The following is a 12,704-nucleotide window of genomic DNA, read 5'->3' as shown; positions in this document are numbered from 1 at the left end:
TTATTTATGTCCAACTTTTCCACATTCCTACATAAAAAGCATTTATGCTCCTGATATTCAGAAGAATTTCAATCCTGTACATGCATTTGCGACTTTTAGTTGTGTTATCAATGCTATTCATAACACAGAACAGTCGGAGACCCGGATTTATGAAAAAGTTTCATATCTTCGGACAGAGACAGTGACATCGCTCCACAGACAATTTCTTTGCAATTCTGTTCATTGTTTTTGCGGCAAATCACTGACTGCCAACAAAACGGTTTAAGACTGTTTTGATTCTTCTCCAAAACAATTTCGAAGAGAATAGTCTGCCAATTGTTAGTGTTTTGAAGGACTGTAATGGATTGAAAAATTGTATGTCTACAGATACAGGCTTCATATCATAAATTCATTTATGGTGTATGTTGTAGATCACAAGACAGACAGCCTTTGTGGGGAAATATATAGACAATGTAATTAAATACATGCTATATGAGGTCTGTCAGCATTATACAGTGACATTATTTCCATGCTGTGACCGACTGCATGGTTTTAATGTTAACTTACTTGAGAGTTCATGAGGAATCAAAAAATATTGATATATGTCAACCTATCTTGATAAATGTTTAACACTTAAGTGAGAGAAAACCGTGAGTTTTATCTCTTGATTCTCACATTAATATCTAGCAATGTCTTAGATTGTGAACAGACTGCCTGCAATCCAATCAAGAACCCAATATAATCCTTAAATTGCCATCAATACACTATGATGTCAACATGGTCAAATCTGATCATGACCTTTATATTAGCAGGAATCTGTAATAAAAATTACATTGCCAGGAATCTGCCCTAATTTTAGATTGCCACTTCAGCTGTAATATTTACATTGTCACAAATAAACTATATTTAATTGGTCAGAAATCTATTGCAATCTTCACACTACCAGGAATTGGCACTGCTGCATCAACCAGTCTCTATATTGTTGGAGGGTATAAATGAGTTGAAGTTGGTTTCTCTAGCTGTGCACGATAGCAGTCTCACAAATTGAATTGAAGAATTAGGCTCGAAAACAATTTCTTGAACTCACCCACTCCACCCACTTCTGCTAGCACATTATATTCCATGCAAATCAGTAAAATATTTGAGACAATGCTGCAGGAATAAAGATTTCCCGGGGGAGCTGGAGAGTTTGGGGAATAGCACTAAGCTCTGATGAAGTTCCACTTGAAATGTGCTTGCTTATTGTTTGATGTGTTAAAGATGTTCTTCTTACAGACTTTTTACTCGTAATTCCAATGGATATGAGCTTCTGTTACTTACACAAAGAGGTGCAGAGCTAACAGGACAAGAAAAGCTTTCTGCCACCCTGGAGGAATTTCTTATTTAAAGCACTTTCACATTAATAGTCTGCCATCAAAAGCAAGTGCACAATACACTGACAATAACTCACCTGACCTTCATGATCCCGATGGCATCAGGGACCCAATTTTTCGTGCATCCACTGACTCCCCAACAAGAGCCAACATTCACTAATGGCGCTCCTGAAATCCCAGCAGAAATGTAAAAGTGTCTTTATATTCTATCAGCAGTTCAATTTTCACTGCCACCTCCCTTAGCCATTTATTCTTCCACCAGGAATATGGGACAATCTGGGTTATACATTATGATCTTCATTAATCAACTTCCAGGAGCAGATAGCATAAGGTTTTTTTTTAATTTTTCAGAGGTGGGACTGATCCGACCAACTTTTATTTTGCTCCCACTCCCCCAGTTGAAGCTCTCGGTTAGCAAATAGTACTTCATGTAGAAACCAGGATAAGAATTGATGAAAGTAGACTAATAACAAAACCCAAGCTCATCCATTAGCTGTGACTGGTCTTTCGATCAGGTTCCTCTGACTGAGGATTCTACTGCGAAGTTAGCAGTTACCAGCAGACACCTGGCATATTATTTAAAGCTGAGTAACTGACTACAGTACAGTTTTGTAAACTAGTTGACTTTTGAGCATGAACTCTGGATTAAACCAGGAACAGACTGTTCTTTGCGACCATTGTGATGGGTACAAGTTAGCACTTTTAAAAGTGTTTAGCTTTTTGGCAGGAGGTGGCTGACTTGCAATTGAAAATCTCACACTTGGGATTTACTCAATGTTGACAGCTCTGCTTCCGGAGATGCAACAAGATTGTCAAACAGTGCCTCAGCACTATCTGCAATGACTCTCAAAGTAGTCAACTGCTGAATATTTCTCTGCTAAACTACACCTTTAATATGTTTCTCTTGTAGGAAAAACATAAGGGCAAAGTATTATTTAAATGGTGATAGCTTTGGAAATGTCGATGTACAAAGGTACTCGGGTGTCCTTGTACACCAGTCATTGAAAGCAAACATGCAGATGCAGCAAGCAGTTAGGAAGGCAAATGGTATGGTGGCCTTCACTGCAAGAGGATTTGGGTACAGGAGAAAGGATGTCTTACTACAGCTATACAGGGCCTTGGTGAGATCGCATCTGGAGTAATGTGTGCAGTTTTGGTCTCCTTACCCAAGAAAGGATATACTTGCCATAGAGGGAGTGCAGCGAAGATTCACCAGACCGATTCCTGGGATGGCAGGACTGTCGTATGAGGAGAGATTGGGTCGACTACGCCTATATTCACTAGAGTTTAGAAGAATGAGAGGGGATCTCATTGAAATGTATAAAATTCTGACTGGGTTGGACAGACTGGATGCGGGGAGGATGTTTCCCCTGGCTGGGAAGTCTAGAACAAGGGGTCACAGTCTTAGGATACGGGATAGGAAATTTAAGACCGAGATGAGGAGAAATTTTTTCACTCAGAGGGTGGTGAACCTGTGGAATTCTCTATCACAGAAGACTATGGAGGCCAAGTCACTGAATATATTTAAGAGGGAGATAGATAGATTTCTAGAAACAAAAGGCATCAAGGGGTATGGGGAAAAAGCGGGAAAATGGTGTTGGGATAGAGGATCAGCCATGATCATATTGAATGGCAGTGCAGACTCAAAGGCCGAATGGCCTACTACTGCTCCTATTTTCTATGTTTCTATGTAATTATGTCATTTTATCCTACTGCCAGCTGTTAGTTTACCTCCCAACCTACAAAGCAGTATGTCACCTCAGAACTAAAAATGAGCTTCTGGCCTCTATTACCAATGAGGTTGGAGGAAATTTTATCCATAAGGAACTTTACCGTCAGTTTTGACTGCTAATGCAAACACCTGCTTTTTTAAGGTTTTCTTTCTAGTGTAAAATAAAGGGATAAAATCAATGGGGGTAAAAACAGTAAAATTGGGAGAAAAATCAGTAAAAAAGAAAGACTTGCGCTTATATGGTGCCTTTCATGACCACCGGATGTCACAAAGCACATTACAGCCAATGAAGTGCTTTTGAAGTGTAGTCACTATTGTAATGTGGGAAATGAGGCAGCCAATTTGTGCACAGCAAGCTCCCACAAACAGCAATGTGATAATGACCAGATAATCTGATTTTGTTATGTTGATTGAGGGATAAATATTGGCCAGGACACCGGGGATAGCTTCCCTGCTCGTCTTCGAAATAGTGCCATGGGATCTTTTATGTCCACCTGAGATGGGGGTCTCGGCTTAACGTCTCATCCGTAAGACGGCACCTCTGACAGAGCAGCACTCCCTCAGCACTGCATTGGAGTAAAAAGACAAGTTTTTATTTCGAACACTGCTAAAACTCGAAGAGCAAGAAAGAGATTTGAATAGGATAGAGTTAAGCTAAATGGCAACCACACAAGTATTTGCATAGTTCACGGGAGCCATCGGACTTTCACTTATCCCTGAGATACTGGGGCAGAAATTCCTCTTGGGCAGTTGCGCAAACTGGGTGATATTGTATCGCTGCCTGTTGTTCATTTCCACTGAGCTCAGTAGAACTGAGTAAGACAAGCAGCTGAGGCGATAACGCCTGTTTAGCGCTACAGTCCAAGGCGAATTTCTACTCCAGTTTGTTTTAAATTTAAAGTGAAGAACCTTGGGTAGAATATCTGCTCTTAGCGCAATTTGTGCCCGTTTTGAAAAATGATTTTTTCCCTCGTGAGCTTCCGCTCAAACTCATTTGCATATCGCAGATTGCAAAATCTGCCCTGAACCAGCGCAATCAGGCAACGTTTAAAAAAAATTTGCTTCAAAAAAATGTTCCTCCCTATATTTGAGATTTGTAAATTGGTAAATTAAAACTTGTTTTTTTTACTGATTTTTCTCCCAATTTGCCTGGTTTTTGGGAGTCCATTTTAGCTCCACTGATTGTCTCCCTTTTTTCTACACTAGAAATTACACTTGGTTTGACTAGAACAGCTGAAAATGGGTTTATCACAAAAAAAATAAAAAATTTTTAATCACAGTATCATTGCACCACCTCTGAGTAACCTGATTTTAAATTATTGATATTCACTTTCAAAAAATATATGAAACAATTTTCTAGTTATATTGGGATACAGTAATGAGATTTTTAGAAAATTAAAACAAAAATTATATTCAAAATCTTTGAAAAAGTACCTTTAGTGAACCCAAATGAACCAGCTTAATTTTTGGAGCCTCCTTGAAACGAGCACAATCAGTGGTGATTAATCCCCCCCTGTGGGTGTGGCCAATTTTGTGGGCGGGGCCTGCTTCCAGCGTGATGTTTGTAAAACTAGTGCAAAAGATCGTGGAAGCCTGAGTTGCGCTGAACACAAGTCGCGCTTAAAATTCCACGATCTTTTGTGCCGGCTTCACCGATAAAAGCAGCCCAATAGATCAGCAACTAAAGGCCCTGAAGTTTATTTTTGTGGCTCCAAGCACTTACCTGCTGCTATGATGGTGCAATCATAAAAAGTACAGGAGGTTATGCACAGGGGAAATGTTGTGATCTTGCTCGTTTATACAATTGGTATGTGACTCAAGGCAGCCTTTGATTGATGACCTCAGACTTCAGGGGACTATCTGTGTGGTAACTGCCAGTGCACCCTTGCTCCTTAATGAACGACAAATGGAAGGCTGACTTTTGCTGCGGTAGAAAGAATATTCTCCTCACAGCAGAACCTAAAGATAATCCACACCCCTTTAGAAAATCCAGATTGCAAGACATGTGCCTCTTTACTTGCTGAAAATCGGGTCCAGAGAATGCACTCACTGCATCAGTGACATTAGCACAGCATATACATCACGTAACGTGCAACTTATGCACATTTCCAGACCTGATAATTGGTTAAAAAAGATTAATTAGGAAATTATTTTGCAGCGTTCCCAGGCGGGAGTAAAAATTGAGGCGGCAGTTTCAGAGTAACACACGCTGGAATGTTTTGCCAAGGCAGTAACACATCTCAGGGTCGGGATGACAGTGATAAACTGCTCAAGTTTTGATCTAGTGGTTTTTGACAAATGCATGCTATTGGTTGGAGGCCTTGGCCACAGGCCACACATATCGGGAAATCATGGGCGCACTGCCCACAATTTGTAATCTATTAAAATTAATGGTTGGAAAATTGCGGACAATACAACCTTCGATGTGAACAGCTAGTGGCCTAGGCTGCCCATGGGGTGTTCCCATTCATAAAATCCGCCTTCTGATGTCAGCTCCACTATTCAACCTGATCCACCCTGTGTGTTTTAATCTGCTTAAAACGTTTTATAATGAATCATAATCCCTTCACCATGATTCCATTGTCACAATACCTTATCCTTTGATCAGGGTTTCAAAACATCAAATTCTTGGCTATTTCTATATAATTGATCCAATTATGAGGCCATAAAAGAACTGAATTAGTGCCACTTATTTCCTTATTTATTTAATTGCTTTTCACACAACTAACTTGAAATTAAATCTAAGCCTTAACTTATGCTGAGGTATGAGTGAATCGTACAAAGGCTCTCAGTTTAAATGAGTCCAGTGTTTCCTTTACACCACTTCGATAAGCCTCAATTTATTTACAAATACATCTATATATACTATTTAACGGTCAAGGCTTTGTAACTTGGTATTTAGTTCATTCCCTTATGTTACAATTGCCAACATTTTTGTGAGACTCCACTGGCATCATGGAGCTTCACCGGTGGCAAGCACAGGCTGGCAAACTGTGCCTCTTTCATAAAACGCCACGTGTAAAAAAAAATTCAGCCCTAAAATAAAAAAAAAGTTTACCAACTTCACAGCAGGTAGAACTCACTGTTCTCATCCAGGCTTTGAGATAAATGTAAGGGGCGAACGATAGGATAACTTACACAACAGAAAGAAATGAGCCAATAAATAAAGTGGTGTCCCTGCGTTCGCTCGATGGTCATACCTGTCACTGTATGCTGCGGCAGCGGCAGCAGCAGGCTGGGCATATCTGTATGCTGCATAGCCTCCCTGCAATAGAAAGAAGAGCCTGATTATATTCTGCGTATAGTAGATCGATGCTGTAGTAAATGACGGTGGGTCTGGAATGTAGAGGCAGTGAAATGGTCAGAGAGGTAGAGGCACTGTAAACAGTAGGAACTGCAGAGGCAGTCAACCAATGAGCAGTGGACTGATGGTCACTGCCAATTGCTGCCACCTGGAATCGGGAGCCAGTTAAAGTAAATGTAAAGCACTCTTGTAGTGTTTAGATGGTACCACTTACTCCACTTTGTAAGCATAATTTCATAGAGTCATTATCGCCATTTTACGCTAGCCCTGGGCAAGTTCCTCATACAAAAAAAAAACTTTTCTTTAAGTTGGTGTGAAATGCAAAAATGTAATTTCCAGCGGTTTGGACAGAACAATGGTCACTGATGTTAAAGAATTCTGTGATGGGCAGCAAAGACTGAGAGACCTGTACGGCGGTAACCTGACATGAACCGTCACTGTAATTGTCGATCCCCTTTCTCAGATGACAGAGTATCGGTGAAAACAAGCAGACACTTTAGAAAGCAAACGGAGTTAATCTTTGCCTGCAGCATGCTAAACCAACTCGCTTCCCCCAGTGAATTGCGTCGGCTCTCGAAGATTAAAAGCTGTGTAAACATATGGAACTGGAAATCTAGTGTCAGGGAATGATTTTCTTTGTCAATTATTTGGGGCCTTTCTAATTATTACACCGTTTTTCTGAGGGAGGCTTCGGGTTTGTTGAAACATTGCTGAATGCTCAGATTACACTAGTAATGTTCAATTTCTGCCTTTTGAAAAGTTGTTAGATTGGTGATTCTTTCAGAGATGGAAGTCAAGTTTGCAAATGATTTTTTGTCTTCATTTAAAAAAAAAATGATGTTATGGATTTGGTTGTGCTGCTCACTGCTCAATCTGAGCTGTGGTTGACGAGCTCTTAAGCAACACATGGATGTTTTCATAAATGCCACACTGGAGTATCGACATGCCCCGAAACTATCCATCTTGCCCTCTCCAATACACTAATTGCTAACACCAGTCTAAAGAAAACAATTTAAATGTTTTGTGGCACCGTTACAAATCCAGTTGCTGTCAGCTTTACAATGGTGGAAATGCCACAGCATCTGCCCTGCCAATTCTGGTCAAAGCTTAGTGGAATATTACGATAGACATCGACAACAAATCACCCAGCCATACTGACAACAGTGAAAATAACCAAGGGACGAACATGCTCAGTGTCAACTGCGGGGAAGGCAATGTGGCTGGGTTCAGTCTCATCTCATTTTGTAACCTGGGTTTTGACTGGGACAGTTCAAAGCTGTTAATTGCGATATTTGTTGAAAATAAAATCTTCGCATTTACCAGCTTACTCCTGAACAAATCTCATTAGTTGAAATTTGAATAGATTGGAAATCAATGGTTGGTAGATAAGTTTCCCCTGTAGAGAAGTGACTTCTCGTTATTTTGAATTAACGGAACGATAATATTATATGCCCATACTTCCAGGTGTATGGCACTACCGATAACAACTGGGCTGTGTGCTCGCACCTGTAATGGACCGATCGGTCTGCACGGGCTGCAATGCTGAAGCTTTGGGAAAGCGGGTGGGCTGGTGAAGTGTTTAGTGTCTCAGCAGTGTGTTCGGAATGGGAATCAGGCAGTGCAGAGATTTCGATAGAGGATGTGGAGAGCATGGCAGTGATAGATCGATCTGAAACCTCAATACTGTTAAACCCCTCAGATACCGTGCGAAGCACAGTGTTAATTAAAACACAGGGACTGCAGCCTGGGCCCCTGGCATTGTGCCATCTCATTCACTTTTTAAACAGCAATTGAATGAATGGGACTGGGTATTGTTGGGTCCACGGAGGGCTGCCTATCTAATAAAGTCATCCCCTCCCTCCCCCTTATGGGAGTTTTAGGCTCATTAACATTCAGATGGGATTTTTTTTTAAATATTAAGCTAGAAATTAAATTAAAAGGTAAGAGAAATCATCCTGCAGATAGCTTCAATTATACAGCTCTTCAAATAAATCTCTCATAAACCTTTCACAAGGATCTTAAACGATTCCTAAACAGCGGCCCTCCTCCCGAAGGTTAATGGTTGTTTCTTCACAATCTACTGCAGCTAATAAATCTGTGACAATTTTCATTTTGTACACTGATAATCTGGGTCCAGACCCCGGTACAAAGCACACATAACTGCTGCCCTCACTCTCATGGTAAGGGTTGCTTTTTTAATTACAACTTGTCCAAAAAAGGTCGGGAGTTTTTATTTGCTGCAATGCCAATTAATGTCTCGTCTTAGGGTAGTTTGTTGCAGTGGACTCCTTTCCATAGGGATCGGATGGAACATGTCGAAACTCAATTCCCTTTGCACCCTTATTAGCCACCAAAGAGAAGAGACCTTTGAATGTACTAATCGTGCTCACAGTGGTCAGGAAGCAGCTTTATGTCATCCAGTTTTCCCTAGGTGTTAATATTTTTAAATAGCCATTCTGATTAAAGTGATGTTCATGTTTCACTAATTCCTTTTCCAGTAAATCCAATTTACAATGATGCGTTCCATAATACTCACAGGTGGTTTCTGTAGCCTAGGAACATGGGAACATTAGTAAAGTGGAGTCGGCCATTCAGCCCCTTAGGCCATTCAGTTAGATAATGGTGGCTCCTGCTTTTAGGCCCTCAGGAAGAACAATCAGCTGCACACTCAGTTTGAGAGCCTGTTAGTACAATGGTGTGCAAGGTCTCTGAATGAGTGTCAAAAGTATTTGCCAAAATTTTCGTTTGGGCGGGTGGGGGCAGGGCGCAAATCATTGCAAATAAGTAACTCACAAAGTAAAATACACAGTTAATCTCCACGGCCTTGAACTCCCTTCGTGTTTGTGCCGCAAGATGATTGCGCAAATCAATTACGCGGCCGAAAAGATTGCGGAATTGTGGGCATAAGTGAATTATGTGGGTGTGTACAATACACCCAGATTTCCACCACCTTTTGTGGCCATCTTTCGATCCCTCCATCCGAAGGCACCACCACCCATAAAACTGGCCTCGCCCCCAAGCTACAGAGCCTCCAGCACCAGGTTCCTGCAACTGCGCTTGCTCAGAGGCTCTCGTCAACTTACGAGAACATTTTCAGGCACAGCAGGAAATAAAATGCGTTTTCTGGGGCTTGTTGCAATATTCTGAGCGCTCTTTTTAAATGTATCCTGACTGAGACTTGCTCTCTATTCTCTGTTTCTTTGAATACATTTTTATGGCATAAATGTAAGTCACATTAAAAATCTAAAAGCTTCCCTGAGGTTTGTAAACGTATGTTTGATGTGCATGAATGATGGTTCAATGAGTTGAAACTTTAATTTACATACCTAAAGAAGAGAAATATATGGTATGGGGTCGACTCTTTTTTTGGGGTCCCGATTGTTTACGCTAATTTACACTCATTTTACGTTCGGGTGAATTCTAATGCGATGCGCAGGAAATTTGAGGCTAACTTGACATCGGCGGATTGGACAGATCTCCAAGTCCAACCTTCCAGGTTGTACCCACAGAGGAAGTTCCAGGCCCACTCTATACACTGAAAACCTTCGCATGCTTGCAAACACTAAAATCCTATTGTTCAGAACGGATTTGGCCAAAGGTTAATGAACAAAACCTAATCAATACATTCCAGCTGATTCATTCATTGCTGTACAGGAAACCATATGAAGTAATGTTGGACATGCTTCTGCAACAAGAGTGCATTGGAGGTCATGCTGAGGAATGTCGGATATACTGGGGGGGGGGTGGGGGGGGGGGCGGAATTTCCCATCGGGATGTAATCGGGAAGTTACACCTGAAATGACACCCATTTGTGCACCCATTTTGCTGATGTCAATTCCGTAGAATCGTGATGCAGCACAGAAGGAGGCCTTTTGGCCCATCGTGCCTCTGCCTACATTTCATGGCAATCTTATTAGCATATACCAGATTGTAAAAATGGGCATAAATCAATGTAAACAATCGGGGTTTAAGGGAAGCACAGAGCTCAGGCCATATTTCTTTAGGAATAAAAATTAAAGTTTGAAGCCATCTAACGATTAGTCACAGACATTAGGCACAGCTTGTTTAAGATCCTGCAATCGGGGAAGCTATCCAATTTTTAAAGTCACTCATACTGATGCCATAAAAACGCATTCATAGAAACAAAATACAGTGCAGGTCTTGGTGAGGATAAACTTAAAAAAAAAAATCGCTTTAAGATACCAGATATATGACTTTGTTAACTGCCACGCCTAGAATTCTGGGCATAATTTTAAACCCGTTCTGAACCAGTGTATTTGTAGCAAATTTGCATGTACGGCTCTTTCGACTGGGTGTAGAGCCATTATAATGAGCTGAGATGCATTCACAGCAACATTCACTACAAGCTACATGGCTGCACAGCTCTCTGTCGGTCCTGCGCAGCCTGGGACTGGCTCTTTCAATGTTAAGTTTCGCAAACTGTGAATGGGCAGCGCAGCCCCTTAAAGAGAGCCTGTGTATTTGAGCCCTGAGACACATGTAATCAGGGCATAAAGCAAACACCTGGCGTAAATGAGCGAGCATAATTAACAACAACTTGTATTTATGTAGTGCCTCTAATGTAGTAAATTGCCCCAAGGCGCTTCAGAATAGTGTTATAAGGCAAAAATTTGACACCGAGCCACATAAGAGGAAATTGGGGCAGATGATCAAAAGCTTGGTCAAAGAGAGAGGTTTTAAGGAGTATCTTAAAGGAGGAAAGCGAGGCAGAGAAGCAGAGAGCTTTAGGAAGGGACTTCCAGAGCTTAGGGCCTAGGCAGCTGAAGGCATGGCCACCAATGGTTGAGCGATTATAGTCAGGGATGTTCAAGAGGTCAGAATTAGAGGAGCGCAGACATCTCGGGGGCCGGCTGGGGGGGGGGGGGGGGGTGAGTAGGGGATGTTGTTGGGGCTGGAGGAGATTACAGAGATAGGGAGGGGCGAGGCCATGGAGGGATTTGAAAATAAGGATAAGAATTTTGAAATCGAGGCATTGCTTAATCAGGAGCCAATGTAGGTCAGCGAGCACAGGGGTGATGGATGAGCGGGACTTGGTGCGAGTTAGGACATGGGCAGCGTAAAACATTTGCACCCGAGTTTCCACCCTAATTTACCCTGGGTATTTACTTCATGCCCTGATTACGTGTGTCTCTTGGGTGAAATACACAGAAAGTCCACCTATTTGTTCCGTGACTCTTTCATTATGTATTCTGTTTAAATCACAAGCTTCAGTTCTTGTTTAATTAATTTGTTTACAACTACTAATTTGCTGTTTTGGATGATGTTTTACAGCATGGGAATGTTAGGATCTCTTATTGCTGTGGGTAGCAAAGGAACTCAACTAACTGCACGAGCTTGCAAGAGGCATCCTGTGTGTGAATGGGATCCCTTTGGGATATCATGCTGTAGTGCAGCCCGAGGCTACCTATTTCCATGAAAACCATTATAGTACAAATATTGGCTGCAATGGCAGGCAGTAGTTTACCTAATGGACCAGAAACGTAAAAAAACAAGATTTTTTCCATTATACCCTCGCACAATATTTATTTAAAACTTCATCCATTTTGTGCAGGCTGTGGACTGTGCTATGTGGCAGAATCAGCCAGTAATCTTTGTCCCGTTGTTCACTGGTGTCACCTACAGAAGTCTGTCACAGGCAGTCTCATTCCACATAATTCCCCACCCCATGTCAATTCGTAAGCAACAGTGAGCCGTATTCGCTTATGGTTCTTCATCTAATCACGTTTGGTTTTTCAGTCCACGGTAATAATAAGTGTTTTAATTATATATATTTGATGGCGCAACTCACAGCAGAGTGCCCCACGGTTCATGCTTCCAAGAAAATGATGTGGAATAAGACTGCCTGTGACAGTAAGGTTTAAGGTAATGTGTTAGAAAAGCTTCTGAGGCTGATGTGGATCTCAGAGCCTCAGCCACCAGCAGCCTCTGTCACTGTAACTGAATTGTGAAAGCTGCCCATTACCTTTTTAGCCCAATAAGACAGTTTTGCTCGTGTAGTTTGGTGCTCTGATCACGGCTAATGAATAACAATGAGGCAATCAAACAAACCATGAAGAATGAAGGTAAAAAGATTTAATAACCGGCTAATTAAAAGCTTTGTGAAAAATAATTGCAATTCTGCTATAAAGATGGATCATCAATTTCTGGTAGACATTTTCAAAGTCTTCCCCAGTCAAGTAAGACGGTGAAGGTTTCTGGAAATCTGTGAAGAAGGGCATAAAAAGACGCGGAGCGCTACAATGATCAACCTTCTTTAGTCGTGGCCGTTGCATTCAAAGCACATAATGGGTCAGAG

General features: G+C 41.4%; 1 protein-coding gene across 5 annotated transcripts in view; it reads right to left on the bottom strand.

The window, feature by feature from the left end:
- rbfox3a (RNA binding fox-1 homolog 3a) overlaps window positions 1-12,704 on the bottom strand; it is a 173,127-nt gene that overhangs the window by 25,145 nt on the left and 135,278 nt on the right. For all 5 annotated transcript variants that reach the window (XM_070858201.1, XM_070858204.1, XM_070858202.1 and 2 more), the window contains one exon: window positions 6,285-6,349. In XM_070858201.1, coding sequence (XP_070714302.1) covers window positions 6,285-6,349 — 65 coding nt within the window. The remainder of the gene's footprint in view (window positions 1-6,284; window positions 6,350-12,704) is intronic.

Source organism: Pristiophorus japonicus, chromosome 16 (genome assembly GCF_044704955.1).
Source record: "Pristiophorus japonicus isolate sPriJap1 chromosome 16, sPriJap1.hap1, whole genome shotgun sequence".
In the NCBI taxonomy this organism is placed as follows: domain Eukaryota; kingdom Metazoa; phylum Chordata; class Chondrichthyes; family Pristiophoridae; genus Pristiophorus; species Pristiophorus japonicus.
This window is presented reverse-complemented; position numbering and strand designations above follow the sequence as displayed.